The 16148-nt window shown below is 43.9% G+C and overlaps 1 protein-coding gene across 5 annotated transcripts in view; it reads right to left on the bottom strand.

Annotated features, from left to right (window-relative positions):
• Window positions 1-11432: 11432 nt before the first annotated feature.
• phactr2 (phosphatase and actin regulator 2) overlaps window positions 11433-16148 on the bottom strand; it is a 189986-nt gene continuing 185270 nt past the window's right edge. For all 5 annotated transcript variants that reach the window (XM_073050411.1, XM_073050407.1, XM_073050409.1 and 2 more), the window contains one exon: window positions 11433-16048. In XM_073050411.1, coding sequence (XP_072906512.1) covers window positions 16033-16048 — 16 coding nt within the window. In that variant the 3' untranslated portion in view covers window positions 11433-16032. The remainder of the gene's footprint in view (window positions 16049-16148) is intronic.

Below are 16148 nucleotides of genomic sequence, written 5' to 3'. Positions count from 1 at the left end.
GTGGTAACAGTGAGAAGATGCTATGGACCAGATGGTGGGATTTCTGATGATGGATGTAGCCTTCATGAGACAGTGCTTCCTGTCGAGACCACCGACCGTAGGGAGGAATTTGTCTGTGATGAATTGGGCAGAGTCCACTGCGTCATTGAATGCAATTATGAAGACCCACCAGTGGCTATATATCATTAGAATGAATTTGAAGAGTTTTGCTTTGTCACCAAAGACTGGCATTTTGCAATGCTTGTTTCTTTTTTATATTTCTTACTGTGTCTGTTAGTAATTTTTATGACTACAGCTGCAAAACAACAGATTTTCATGAGATAATAAATATGATTGTGATTCAGTATCTGATGGGATTTGGTAAATTTGTTTATTGTTGTCACACATACTGAGATACAGTGAAAAACCTTGTTTTACACACAGTCCATACAGATCATTTCATCACATCAGTACACTGTAGTACAAGGGAATGCAGATTAAAGTGTTAGAGAGAAAGTGCAGGCAGACAATTAGGTGCAAGATCATGATGAAGGAGATGGTGAGGTCAAGGGTTCATCTTATTCGACCTTAGTGGCTGTGGAGGCCAAGTCATTGGGTATATTTAAGGCAGAGGTTGAAAGGCTCTTGATTGGTCAGGACATGAAGGGACACGGTGAGAAGGCAAGAGAGGGAAATGGAACAGCCATGATGAAATGGTGGAGCAGATGTTGGGCCAAATGGCCGAATTCTGCTCCTGTAATACTTAGTTATTTACTGATGTTATGCTGCTGGCATTTAGGGGAGTGCTGTTTCCAGTCAGGGTTGTTAGCTGAGCCCTCGAACCTGGAGGACCGATAGACCACTCTTGGTCTGGCCTCTACCCTTGGCATGGGCGACCCTATCAACAGTCAAAGCACGAGACCCTGACTCCAGCCAACATAGGTCATTGAGGCACGCAAGCCTCCAAACCCTACAACAAGTTCGTGGTCCTCTTGGAGGTCTGCTCAAGTATCTTATGGTCTTATTGCACTAGGAAAGCATTCAAACAACCAACAGAGTCTAAGGATGTGCTGGGGGCAGCCCGCAAGTGTCGCCACACTTCCGGCACCAACATAGCATGCCCACAACTCACTAACCCTAAGCTGTACATCTGTGGAATTTGGGAGGACCCAGGAGAATCCCAACTGGTTGCGGGTGGGGGGTGTGGAGGAGAAGGAACATGCAGACTCCTTACAGACGGTGGCAGGTATTGAACCTGGATTGCTGGTGCTGTAAAGCTTTATGCTGCTACTGTACTGCACACGCACAAACAGCAAGATCTACAAAGGTAGGTTCTTCATTTAATACATAAAAAGATACTGCTGTTATCTTGCTGCAGAAGGATCACATAGTTTATAGGTTGCCTTTAGTAAAGGAGCTCGGGATGGAGACTTTGCTTTGCAGACATTTCCTGCGGTCCCGGTAGGTTTGGAGTTATTAAAGGTTTAAATTTAGCTCAGAACCAAGAGCTTTTCTGGAAATTGCAGAACGTTGACTGCTACTGCTGAGCCATGAAAGAGACCCAAAGGATCTCAGGAGCTGCGGATGGATTTCTACGTGGATGAAGACGTAAGAAGCGGATGTCTTCACCTCCCGCCCCCGTTGAGCCTGGGGCGGTGATTGGTGAGATTGTGGCCAAAGTGTTACCCACAGCATCACTCTTCTGCAGTGACCACGGGCATCTGAATTCCCTCAACATCCAAAAACATACCAATACTTTACTTTCCCATGTTGCAGAAGGCCAATCGATCCATCAAGTCCATGCCAGCTCACAGGCAATCCCATTTCTAAATGCAAGATTCTAAACTTGGAAATCCAGAGCAACACACACAAAATGCTGGAGGAACTCAGCAAGTCAGGCAGCATCTATGCAGGTGAATAAACAGTCAATGTTTTGGACGTTTCATCAGGACAATCCTGTTTCTGACCAATTTTCCCAAAGAGAATCACCTCACACTTAGCTGTACAGAAATCCATTTGCTGCTCCTCAGCCCACTTTCCGAGCTGATCAAGATCCCACTGTAATTTACAATGACGTTCTTCACCATTAGCAACATTTCCTAATTTTATGTCATCTGCAAACACACTGATCTTCTCTCCATCTGTCCTACCTGATGAAGGGTCTCGGCCTGAAATGTTGACAGACCATTTCCCTCCACAGATGCTGCCTAACCTGATCAGTTCCTCCAGCAGATTGTGTCTTGTTCCAGATTTCCAGTATCCCAAGTCTCCTGTATAGAGTCATTGAACACTACAGCACAGGAACAGGCCCTTTAGCCCATCTGGTCCATGCTGAACTGTTATTCGGCCTAGTCCCATCAATCTGCATGTGGACCATAGGCCTCTATACCCCTCCCATCTATGTACTTACCCAAACTTATCTTAAGCATTGAAATCAAACCAACATCTATGACTTCTGCTGACATCTCGTTCCACACTCTCAGCACCTTCTAGTGAAGAAGTTCACCTTCAGGTTCCACTTAAATATTTAACCTTTCACCCTTAACCTATGACCTATAGTTCTAGTTTCACCAACCTCAGTGGGGGAAAAAAGCTGCTTGCAATGTCGGGCCAAGACCCTTCATCTCCCTCTCAGCCCCAAATGTTGGCTGTTAATTCCTCTACATAGATGCTGCTTAACCTATTCAACCTTTCCCTATCACTCACATCCACAAGTTCTGGCAACATCTTTGTAAATTTTCTCAGTACTCTTTCAGTCTTATTGATATCTTTAGGTAGATTGTCAGGTATGATCTTGTGGGCATTACTGAGTTATGGCTGAATGATGGTTGTAGTTGGGAGCTGAATGTCCAAGGTTACACATTGTATTGGAGGGATAGGAAGGTAGGCAGAGAGGGTGTTGTGGTTCTACTGGTAAAGAATTACATCATATCAGTAGAAAGATGTGATATAGGATTGGAAGATGTTGAATCCTTGTGGGTTGAGTTAAGAAACTGCAAGGGTAAAAGGACATTGATGGCAGCTATCTACAGGCCTCCCAACAGTGGCTGGGAGATGGACCACAGGTTACAACAGGAAATAGAAAAGGTGAGTTAAAAGGGCAATGTTATGGTAGTCATGGGAGATTCTAACATGCAGGTCAATTGGGAAAATCAGGTTGGTAATGGATCTCAAGAGGGTGAGTTTATTGAATGCCTAAGAGATAGCTTTTTAGAGCAGTTTGTTGTTAAACCTACAAAGGGATCAGCTCTACTGGATTGGGTGTTATGTAATGAACAAGGCAATTAAGGAGCTTAAGGTAAAAGAACCCTTAGGAACCAGTGACAATATAGTTGTCTTCAACTTGAAATTTGATAGGGAGAAAGTAAAGTCTGATGTAGCAGTATTTTAGTGGAGTAAGGAAAATTACAGTGGTATGAGAGAGGAGTTGATCAAAGTAAATTGGGAGGAGCTGCTGGCAGGGATGTCAGCAGAGCAGCAATGGCATGCGTTTCTGGGAAAAATGAAGAAGGTGCAGGATAGATGTATTCCAGAAATGAAGAAATGCTCAAATGGTAGAACAGTACAACCGTGGCTGACAAGGGAAGTCAAAGCTAATGTAAAAGCAAAAGAAAGGCATGCAGTACAACAAAGCAAAAATTAGGGGGAAGATAGCAGATTGGGAAGTTTTTAAAAACCTACAGACAGCAACTGAAAATATCATTAGAAGGGAAAAAAATGAAACATGTTAAAAAGCCAGCAAATAATATCAAAATGGATAGCAAAAGTTTTTTTTCAAGTATATTAAAAATAAAAGAGAAATGAGAGTGGATATAGGACCGCTAGAAAATGAGGTAGGAGAAATAATAAGAGGGGTCAAGGAGATGGCTGCTGAACTAGATGAGTATTTTGTGTCAGACTTCACTCTGGAAGACACTAGCAGTATGCCTGATGTTGTAGTGTGTGGAGGAAGAGAAGTGGGTGCAGTCACTGTTTCAAGAGAGAAGGTGCTCAAAAAGTTGAAAGACTGAAAGGTACATAAGTTGGCTAGACCAGATGACCTGCACCCTAGGGTTCTGAAAGAGGTAGTGTTAGAGATTGTCGTGACGTTAGAAATGATCTTCCAAAAATCATTGGACTCTGGCATGGTGCCAGAGGACTGGAAAATTGCAAATGTTACTGCACTCTTAAAGAAAGGAGAAAGGCAGCAGAAAGGAAATTATAGACCAGTTAGCCTGACCTCAGTGTTTGAGAAGATGTTAGAGTCAATTGTTAAGGATAAGGTGATGGAGTACTTGGTAACATAGGACAAGATAGTACAAAGTCAGCATGGTTTCCTTCAAGGAAAATCCAGCCTGACAAATCTGTTGGAATTCTTTGAGGAGATTACAAGTAGGATAGATAAAGGGAATGCAGTGGATGTTGTGTATTAGGATTTTCAGAAGGCCTTTGACAAGGTGCCACACTTGAGGCTGCTTACTAAGTTAAGAGCCCATGGTATTACAGGAAAGTTAATAATATGGTTAGAGCATTGGCCGATTGGTAGGAGGCAGGGAGTGGGAATAAAAGGATCCTTTTCTGGTTGGCTGCCAGTTACTAGTGGTGTTCCACAGGGGATGGTGTTGGGACCACTTCTTTTTATAGATAGATAGATACTTTATTCATTCCCATGGGGAAATTCAACATTTTTTCCAATGTCCCATACACTTATTGTAGCAAAACTAATTACATACAATACTTAACTCAGTAAAAATATGATATGCATCTAAAATCACCCTCTCAAAAAGCATTAATAATAGCTTTTAAAAAGTTCTTAAGTAGTTTACTTAAATACATTGAGTCCTAACCCCGGCATGATTTAGATGATAGAATAGATAGCATTGTTGCCAGGTTTGCAGTTGATACGAATATTGGTGGAGGGGCAGGTAGTGTTGAGGGAACAGTTAGAATGCAGAAGGACTTAGACAGATTAGGAGAATGGGCATGGAAGTGGCAAATGAAATACAATGTTGGAAAATGCATTGTCATGCAATTTGGTAGTAGAAATAAATGTGTAGACTATTTTCTAAACGGGGAGAAAATCCAGGAATCTGAGGTGCAGTGGGACTTGGAAGTCCTTGCGCAGAATACCTTGAAGGTTAACTTGCAGATTGAGTTGGTGGTGAGGAAGGCAAATGCCATGTTAACATTCATTTCAAGACGTCTAGAATACAAGAGCAAGAATGTGATGCTGAAGCTTTATAAGGCACTGGTGAGGCCTCACCTTGAGTATTGTGAACAATTTTGGGCCCCTCATCTTAGAAAAGATGTGCTGGCATTGGAGAGGGTCCAGAGGAGGTTCACAAGGATGATTCCAGGAATGAAAGGGTTATCATATGAGGAACGTTTGATGGCTCTGGGTCTGTACTCACTGGAATTCAGAAGGATGGAGGGGATCTCATTGAAACCTATAGAATGTTGAAAGGCCTAGACAGAGTAGATATGGAAAGGATGTTTCCCATGGTGGAAGAGTCTAGGACAAGAGGGCACAGCCTCAGGGTAAAGGGGAGCCCTTTCAAAACAGAGATGCAGAGAAATTACTTAAGCCAAAGGGTGGTGAATTTGCAAAATTTGTTGCCACATGTAGCTGTGGAGGCCGGGCTAATTCCTTACTCAATTAAATAGTGCTTCGTCTTTTTTTTTTTACAACTTTTTAACTATTTCCATGAAACTTCAGCTAATTGGGCCAAAATGTACTGGTCCTGATGTGTCCCAATTAACTGGAATCCATGGTATATACTTCCTCAAATACAGAGACCAGAACTGCACATTTCTCCAAATGATACCTCTCCTAAGCACTCTGCGGCTGCAGCATCTTCCTTACACATGACTAATATTTCCTAATTACATATTGTGTTTGCTGATTCAACACACTCAAACTGTTCTGTATTCATTGTTATTTAAATAACGTGCTTTCTTCTTGGTTTTCCCTGCAAAAGTGAATCACCTCACATTTGGAGCATACAACAAATGCTCATATGCCCTTTGGACCACAATGTTGTGCTGATCTTTTAACCTCCGCCCAAGAGCAATTTAACCCTTTCCTCCCACAAAGCCAGTAACACTTCATTTTTCCTACATTCATATCTATTTCATATCCCCACCGAGCACATCTACATGAAACGCTGTCCTAGGAAAGCAGTATTCATCGTCGAGGATTCCCACCACCCAGGCCATACACTTTACTCGCTGCTGCCATCAGGTAGGAGGCACAAGAGCCTCAGGACTTGCACCACCAGGTTCAAGAGTAGTTACTTACCCCTCAACCATTGGGTTTTTGAACAAATCGGGATAATTACACTCAACTCACTTGCCTTGTCATTGAAATGCACCTACAACCATTGATCTCACTTTCAAGAACTCTTTATGTCATTATTTCATGTTCTCATTAGTTATTGCTGTTTATTTATATCAGTATTTGCATAGTTTGCTGTCTGCCGCACTCTGGTTGATGTTTCATTGATCCTGTTATCGTTACCGTTCTTTGTTGTCGTTTGCACTCTGGTTGTTGGTCTGTCCTATTGGGTGAATCTTTCATTGATTCTGCTGTGTTTCCTGGATTTGCTGCGAATTCCCACAAGAAAATTCATCTCAGGATCGTATATGGTGACACATATGTACTTAGATAACAAATGTACTTTGAACTTTGAGGAGGTTATGAGGAGACACAGGATGCCTGCATGGGGAGTTGGGGTAAAGGATCATAGTAGATGGATAACAATATGGGATAAAAAGATTTGAGAACACATTTCATCAGCACTTCTTTCCCACTGTATTCAGACTCCTGAACAGACTTCTCTAATGCTCGAAGTTCAAATTTCAAAGTAAATGTATTATCAAAGGACATTTATATCACTCTATACAACTCTGAGATTTATTTTCTTGTAGGCATACTCAATAAATCCATAGAATAATAACCATAATAGAATCAATGAAAGAGCACACCAGCTTAGGTGTTACAAGTGTGGAGAAGCCAACAAACTGCAAATACAAATATAAATAACAATAATAATAATAATAATAAATAAATATGGAGAACATCAGATGAAGAGTCCTTGAAAGTCAGTCCATAAACTGTGGGAACATTTCAATGATGAGGCAAGTGAATTTGAGTGAATTTATCCCCTCCAGTTTAAGAGCCTGAGGGGTGAGGGGTAATAACTGTTCCTGAACCTGGTGATGTGTGTCCTAGGGCTCCTGTACCTTCTTCCTGATGGCAGCAGTGAGAAGTGAGCAGGCCCAGTGTGGTAGGGATCTCTGATGATGGATGCTGCTTTCCTGTGACAATGCTCCATGTAGATGTGCTCAACTGTAGGGAGGGCTTCACTCGTGCTGGACTGGGCCGTATTCAGTACTTTTTTCTCGTTTCATATGCACCGCAAACCCCACTCTGTTCTTTCTTTTCTATCAATGAATCAGGGTGCTGGTATCAAGGAAACATGACAGACCTCCAGAATCTGGAGCAATCAACAATCTGCTGGAGGAACTCAGCAGGCCGAGCAGCATCTTGGCGGTAGAGAACTGTTGACTTTTTGGGTTAAAAGCCTGCATCAGAGAAGAATTTAGGAGGGGGTGAGGGGAATTCAGTCATTTTGTTTACCTGTGCCAATGGATTCCAGCATTTGGAGAAATTGGGAGATGGGAATAGTGCAGGAGGTGGTGCTGAGGTCAAAGGTCAGCCATGATCTTGACAAATGTAGAGCAAGTATCAAAGGGACAAATGGCCTCCTCCTATGTCTCATGGGTTTGGTGCCACGGTGACTACATCGGTCCGAGTGAGAGCCCTTCTGTGGTGCAGTTGTGGCCATAGCTGTTGGTGTGACTGTCCGATTGTGGTGCAGTGGTGACCAGTAAATTGGTTTATTATTATCAGATGACAGTGAAAAGCTTGTTTTGCAATGCCACCCACACAGATTAGTTCATCACATCATTGCTTTGAGGTGGTACAGGGGAAAGATAACACAATGCAGAATAGAACATCGCACAGTACACGCCCTTCAACCCACTTAGGGCATATCATGAAGTTATTGTGCATTGCAAATATTAATTTCAACAGCAACGAGTCTTGAGATCAGAATATGGATTGTAGATTTAATTTAAAATCCAACTCTGAACAATTGTCTTCCTAGAGCTGCAGGCTGGGGCTGATTATAAACCAGGAAACATCCCATTGACCCGAGATGTCTATATATGCATGAAAGCAGTTAGAAAATGCTGACTAACATTCAATCTAGGGTGGCTGGAGTGTTGGTTTGAAGATCTGGATGTTTGAAAATTATATGTAACTTCAGTGAAACATTCTCAACCCAAAGTATTGAAGTAAATGATGTCATTGTAATAATTGAAACTATTGAGTTATCATTGATCTTAAGGGTATAAAAATATGTACTTTGTGTTTAGGAGGCCTCTTCTTCCAAGAGTGATACTCAGGACATGATGCCTGCTGCTTGTTTTGTTGAATAAATACTTTTATATCCATCAGCTTCAGTGTCTTTCTGTTGGCTTTGTTCACAGTCTCTACACCCACAATGTTGTGCCGACCTTTTAACCTACTCCAAGATGAATCAAACCCTCCCCTCTCACATAAGCCTCTATTTTTCTATCATCAATGTACCACCAAGAGTGTGTTCCACGCGCCCACCAGAGCCTACCTCTGACATCCCCCCTACATTTTCCTCCAACGAGATCCAGACTTCATCTTTAATGTGCTCGGGACCATTCAATGGTCTTTTCATAGTAGGATAAAAACTGTCTCTGAATATCAGGGCACATGATTTCAGGCGTTTGTATCTTCTCTCAGTGGGAGAGAGAAGAGAGAATTTTTGGGGAGGGTGGGGACTCTGATTATACTGGCTGTTTTACCAAGGCAGTGAGAAGTGTAGGCAGAGTCCGTAGAGGGGAGACTAGATAGGAAAGTAATTTAGTATGGATTAGATGGGCTGAAGGGCCCTTTTCATTGCTGTAGTGCTCTCTGAATATGTGAATCAGGGTTTTCTTATCCGCATCACCAAATCCACTCTCACACACATGGTTTTGCAGTAGACCACTGTATTCACTGACTTGTCAGGATCATCTACTGTATCTGGTACTCCTACAGGTAGACACGCATATATTCAGGGGATTCTTCGCCGAGCACCTTCACTCCATCCAGCACATCCGCTGGAATTTAGAAAATTAAGGGGGGAATCTCACTGAAACCTATCAAGTGTTGAAAGGTGCAGATAGAGTGGATGTTAGGAGGATGTCCCATATAACCATAATAGCACGGAAACAGGCCATCTTGGCCCTTCTAGTCCATGCCGAATGCTTACTCTCATCTAGTCCCACCGACCTGCACTCAGCCCATAACCCTCCATTCCTTTCCTGTCCATACACCTATCCAATTTTACTTTAAATGACAATATCAAACCTGCCTCTAACTACTTCCACTGGAAGCTCATTCCACACTGCTACCACTCTGAGTAAAGAAGTTCCCCCTCTTGTTACCCCTAAACTTTTTCCCCTTAACTCTCAACTCATGTCCTGTTGTTTGAATCTCCCTTACTCTCAATAAATCTCAATCAGTCTCCTAGGTGGGGGTATTTAGGACCAGAGGGCACAGTCTCAGAATAGAGGGACATCCATTTAGGTGGAGATGAGGAAGAATTTCTTTAGCCAGGGAGTGGTCAGTCTGTGGAGTTCATTGCACAGACGACTGTGGAAGCTTACCGTAGTCATTAGGTATATTTCAGGTGAACCTTGATAGGTTCTTCATTAGTAATGCAACGTGAATGGTTATGAGGAGAAGGCAGGAGAATGGGGTTGAGAGGGAAATGGATCAGCCATGATGAAATAGCACTGCAGACTCGATGGGCCAAATGGCCTAATTCTGCTCCTTTGTCTTATGGCCTTATGAAGCAGGATCTCTCAGTGGCACCCATTTAGATTCAACTTCCCATTCTCACATGACTGCCCATGACCTCTTCTACTGCCATAGAACTTAGAACATTACAGCACAGTACTGGCCCTTTGGCCCATAATATAGTTCCTACCTTTTAACCAACACCAAGATCTAAGTTTGCTCCCGTATATCCCACCATTTTACTTTCATACATTGTGGCCATGAGGCAACTCTGTTTGGAGGAGCAACATCTCGTATGCCATCTTGGTAGTCTCCAACCTGACAGTGTGAACATATATTTCTCTACCATCTGGTAATTACTCACACCCCCCCCACCCAGACTTTATTCTGGCTCCTGCCCCCTTCCTCATGAAGGGTCTCGGCCCAAAACGTTGACTGTTCATTCCGTCCATCAATGCTTCCTACCTGCTGAGTTCCTCCAGCATTTTGTATGTGTTGCTCTGCATTTCCAGTATCTGCAGAATCTTGTGTTTGAATTGAATTGGCTTTATTACTTACATCCTTCCCATACATGAGGAGTAAAAATCTTTACGTTACATCTCCGTCTAAATGTGCAATTTATAGTAATTTGTAATAAATAGTATGTACAACAGGACAGTCAATATAACATAGAAATACACTTGTATCAGGGTGAATTAATCAGTCTGATGACCTGGTGGAAGAAGCTGTCCCGCAGCCTGTTGCTCCTGGCTTTTATGCTGCGGTACTGTTCCTGGATGGTAGCAGCTGGAACAGTTGGTGGTTGGGGTGACTCGGGTCCCCAATGATCCTTTGGGCCTATTTTACACACCTGTCTTTGTAAATGTCCTGAATAGTGGGAAGTTCACATCTACAGATACGCTGGGCTGTCCGCACCACTCTCTGCAGGTTCCTGCAATTAAGGGAAGTACAGTTCGCATACCAGGCAGTGATGCAGCCAGTCAGGATGCTCTCAATCTTGCCCCTGTAGAAGGTTCTGAGGATTTGGGGACCCATACCAAAAAACTTCAACTGTCTGAGGTGAAAGAGGCGCTGTTGTGCTTTTTTCACCACACTGTCAGTATGTACAGCCCACATGAGATCCTCAGTGATGTGACAACTGTATTCTGATTGCCAGTGCGTTTCCATTTCAACACGAATTTGGGATTCACCCAGAGCAATGAAAACATTTCCTCCTCTTCTCCCCAGAACTCCCTATCCTTGGTGTGACATCCACTGAACTACAAAGAGTGCTCTGGCCATTTGAGGAGAGAATTGGTGGAGGGGTATAGATAGGGTAAATGCAAACAGGCCTTTTGAGGTTGGCTGAGACTGGAACTAGAGGTCATAGGTGAAAGGGGAAGCATTTGAAGGTGATGAGAGGGTGGACATATAAGAGAAGGTTGGATGGTGTATGGTGGGCTATGGTCCAGGTGACTAGGCAGATTAATAGTTTGGTATGGACTAGTTGGCCCCAGATGCCAGTTTCTGTGCTGCAGCGGTCTGTGACTCTGACCTTTCATCCTGCCTACCGCTATTGTTACCAAGGGGTGGAAGAAATAAACCAAAATGCAAGTCAGCACCTGATAATATTTTATTAACAAAAGTTGACAGGAAACATTAAATCAGACAAGCGGTAATTTAAGGCACTTCAAGAATGTGCTCACCGTGTAGAACAAATTAGCTTACAACATAATATTATCACATTAAATACCTTCCGACAAGGCAGAATGCAATTTAGGAACAGTTAAAAACACACAAGTAACCAGGTCTGGTGTACGACCAGAAGGGGAACACGTTGGCATCGAAAACAGAAATTTCTTGATTGTTTTGTTTTGAAAATAAATACTATTGCAACACTTTTCAGAGAAAACCTTGGATAAGCAGTAAAATTATATTCAAATTCCAGACAGCATACAATTTTCCAGTTATTTACACCAGTACACATATAAATCTAATTTACATTCTTAGCTGTTGTCCTTATGTAGATACTCTCCTGTCCACGAGACAGGAGTTTTACAGAACAGGTAGATATTTCTCAGATGCCAGCTTGGTTACTGCCGACACAGGGGATTTAGCTGACAGAAATATCGGTCTTCAGAACTGCCCCACTTTCATGATCAAGGGATCACGCAGGTAACAGAGCATGTGTGTGTGAGAGAGAGAGGGAAAGAGAGAGAGTTTTGCTTGTGGTCAGACATTGAATAGAGTCTGTATCTTCATCAGAACTGGGCTGTCAGCTTCACAAGTACACAGGTACCATTTATACCCAAAAAAGTGGCCACCGTATGTATGTTCTTGGTCTTTTGCTGCTGTGGCACATCCACTTTAAGGTTCAAGTTGTGCTTTCAGAGAAGCTCTTCTGTACACCACTTTGTGGTTATTTGATTTATTGTCACCTTCCTGTCAGCTTGAACCAGTCTGGCCATTCTCCTCTGACCTCTCTCATTAACAAGGTATTCTCACTAACAGAACTGCTGATCACCGGATGTCTTTTTTTGTTTCTCGCACCATTCTCTGTGAACTCTGGCAAATGTTGTGCGTGAAAATCCCGGCAGTTTCTGAGATACTCAAACCCCATCTGCCACCAACAGTCATTCCATGGTCAAAGTCACTTAGATCACATTTCTTCCCCATTCTGAACATCTTGACCACGTCTGCATGCTTTTAGGCACTGTTGCTGCCAAATGATTTGCTGATCAGGTCTTTCAATTAACGAGGTGTATAGGTGTACCTAATAAAGTGGCCACTCTTCTGTACTGCGATGATAAGGATCACTCCCACAAGACACGTCAGGAAAACATATTGATTAACTCAAGCTTGTCCTCTCTCTCTCTCTCTCTCTCTCCAGTTAATGCTTTATACTTTTTGCATCCTGTCACCCAAAGGGGAGGGGACTCTGTTCCATCGGGCGTGTTGGGTGCCAGGGAACTTTGACCCTGCCCTCCACTCTCCTGTGGGCCCCAGCCCCCTCCTGGACAGGGGAGGAGGACAATGAATAAAACAGGGAGGAAGCCCACCCCCCAACCTCTCCTCCACCCTGTTCTGTGGGCGGTATAGGAAAGGTGGTTCACAGAGTAAGGTCAGGGGGCCGTACAGAGGGTGGGCAAATGGGGCAGAAGGCCACGGTCACAGAGGCAGCTGTGAGCACACAGCAGTCCGCTGGCTCGCACTGTGGGCCAACATCTGGGCAACACAGTGGGTCACACAAACATCTGCCAACCACAAATTACACATCTTGTCTGGAAATACACTGGATGACATACCATCACATGCCAACATCTGGATTATACATAACTGTATTCAAACATCTGGCAACACAATAGTTACACATCGTGTCTCAGCATCTGGAAATACATTGGAATGTCATCATCATATGCTAACATGTGGCAGGGAGCAGGTTTATACAGTACTCTGTACCGATCTGCTTCTTTCTGAATCGGTCACAGTTAAAAAGGAGGGTTTAAAATTCACAAAGTTGGTGTGTATATAAAAATCTTCAGCTCTTTGCTCCACTCTCTGTCCACATGAACAAGCTTCAGACCTAACATTCAGATGAACTCTCGCGGCATGTTAGAACTGTTTAAGTAAAACCCTCTCCTGGGAAATTCCCACCTAAAAAGCATCCCCTCTCTTCGCGCGATCTATTTTTTATTTAGAGATGCAGTGTGGAACAGGCTCTTCCAGCCCAATGAACCGCACCAGCCTGCAACCCGCCAATTTAATCACAGGACAATTTAAAATGACCGGTTAACCTACTAACCAGTGTGGCTTTGGATCATGGGAGGAACCGGAGCACCCAGAGGAAATCCACACGTCCATGGTGTGAACGTACAAACTCCACAGCAGATGGTGTCAGAAATGAACTCCAAACTCCAGAATACCCCAAGCTGTAACAGCAGTGTGCAAATCGTGATGTCCCAACTCTCTATCTCCTGTCCAATCACTCCCTAGAGAATGCACCATTGATATTTTGATTATTGGACAGCCCACATCCGTCTGTTGCAATCCCCTTGGCTTGCCCTCAATGGGCATTGGAAAAGAGTGATCCAGCTGATTCTCATTGCAAAAAAAAATCTTCCCTCACCACCTCTGCCTTCTGCGACAAAGACAAGTGGCACAGTGCCAGCGACCCGGGTTTAATTCCTGCCGCTGTTTGTAAGGAGCTTGTAGATTCTCACCGTGACTGCACGGGTCTCCTCAGGGTTAGTGAGTCGTGAGCATGCCATGTTGCAGGCTGACCTCACCACAATCTGCAGGCGGTGCTGGTCATTGATGCAAAACGATCCATTTCACAGCTTGTTTCGATGTACATGTGACAACGTAAAGCCAATCTCGCTAATCTATTCTAATTTATGCCTGTTTGGTCCCAAGAGCATTGCAGGATCCCTTGGGAGGGCAACAGTTCTGTTCCATTACAAGGCTGAACTCTCAAAGAGGTGAATTTAACAGGAGGCTGGGTGGCCTTTGCTCTGTATGTGGTCCCTAGGGCTTAGTGGGAGCTAAGCATTGGGGAGTGGTGGGTGAAGGATCATGAACCCTTGAATCCCACCCTCCGATTATAGGAGAGTGCCAGTGGGAGGGAGGGTGCTTGGCTAAAGAAAATATCTATTGCAGAACAGCAAATCGAAGTTGCCCATTTCCTGTCTCAAGTGACTCTCCAAACACCCACTTACTGACTGGCACAAACCCCACCTGTACAGCCCCTTACCGATCCCCACCTACCCCCTCCTGTCTGCAGAAAGCTGCCTTCCCTCTGGTAAATCCATGCATCCAACTACCCCAGCTCAGCGTATATCTCCTGCTCTAAATTGCACATATTGCGGAGAGATTGTAAAATTTTACATCTGTGCCTCAGGTCACCGGGAGCTGAATTTGAAACTCCCACAGATGGAACCAATGGAACAAATTAGCAGCAACAAGCACCATAAAACATGGAGCAGAATGAGGCCATTTGGCCCATTGAGTCTGTTCTGCCTTTCCACCATGGCTGATATACTATCACTCTCAACCCCATTCTCCTGCCTTCTTCCCCCTAACCTTTGACACTGACTGATCAAGAACCTACAAACTTCTACTTTAAGCAGACACAATGACTTGGACTCCACAGCTGCCTGTGGCAACAAATTCCACAGATTCACCACCCTCTGGCTAAAGAATTTCCTCCTCATCTCCATTCTATTCTGAGATGACACCCTTTGGTCCAAGGCTCTTCCACCATTGGAAACACAATGCACGTATTGATTTTTAAAAAAGGAGTATCGCGGGTGCCTGGAACAGCCTGCTGGGGCGATAATGGAAGCAGAATATCTGATGCATTATGATGCACACCAATGTTGCATGAGTATAATGTGGCTGGCATTTTAGACCATAAGACCCAGGAGCAGAATTAGACTTTTCGGCCCATTGAATCTGCTCCGCCATTCCATCTTGTCTGACTTAGGGTTATTTTGCGTCAATGACCAACACAGCCCGAGGAGTAAGGGGGCAAGGGGTTAAAAAGAGATACAGAGAGGGAGGTAAGCTCAGACTAAAGGCTCATTCAGCACGGACAACTGGAGTGGTTTACTGCTCTGGGACACAGCTCACATCACTCTCTGCGCTAAAATGATGGCAGCAGTCACTTGATGTAGTTACATTGAAAAATAATTCCCCCTTCCCACCTGCTATTGGTTCTTCAGGAGGGGGCGTAAATTGAAGCCGGTTAATAAACAGCAGGAGAAATGCTCCCCCACCCCTCCCAAAACACCGGCTATTAATTTCCACACGGCAGAACACAACACATACGCACAACGTCTGACTCTGGACAACCTGTCCACTGTCACCGATAGGTAAAGCTCCACCTCTGAATCCGCCGTTCTCAAGGATCACTTCCGTTAGAGTAACATCATCTCCACTTTCCCACGACAGCCACAACAAAAGAAGCTAGCCTGCTTCCAATGAGAAAGAATCTTTTAAAAAATACTTAGATATTAAAACTTCTCGTTTTTTTTTGTGTGTGTGTTTGTTTTGTTGTAGCGCGCATGGCCAGCTCGCTATTGAGCACCAGCCGCTGACACGGGAGGGTGCACAGAACACACGTCAAGTCACGAGTAGCCTTCGCCGTGATTCAACCAACGCACCGTTGTCGATACTCGCTCAGGTCGGGTCTCTTGCAGAGCTCACGGCTGGCTGCTTTATGGCCGGTGGAACCTGCAGAGAAACCACGGAGGTCTGGTTAGAGGCCGCAACACCAAAATGCACAGAATCAGAATATTATCACTGACGTATGTAGGGAAATCTGTTGTTTTGT

Source organism: Hemitrygon akajei, chromosome 7 (assembly GCF_048418815.1).
Source record: "Hemitrygon akajei chromosome 7, sHemAka1.3, whole genome shotgun sequence".
NCBI classification, from domain to species: domain Eukaryota; kingdom Metazoa; phylum Chordata; class Chondrichthyes; order Myliobatiformes; family Dasyatidae; genus Hemitrygon; species Hemitrygon akajei.
This window is presented reverse-complemented; position numbering and strand designations above follow the sequence as displayed.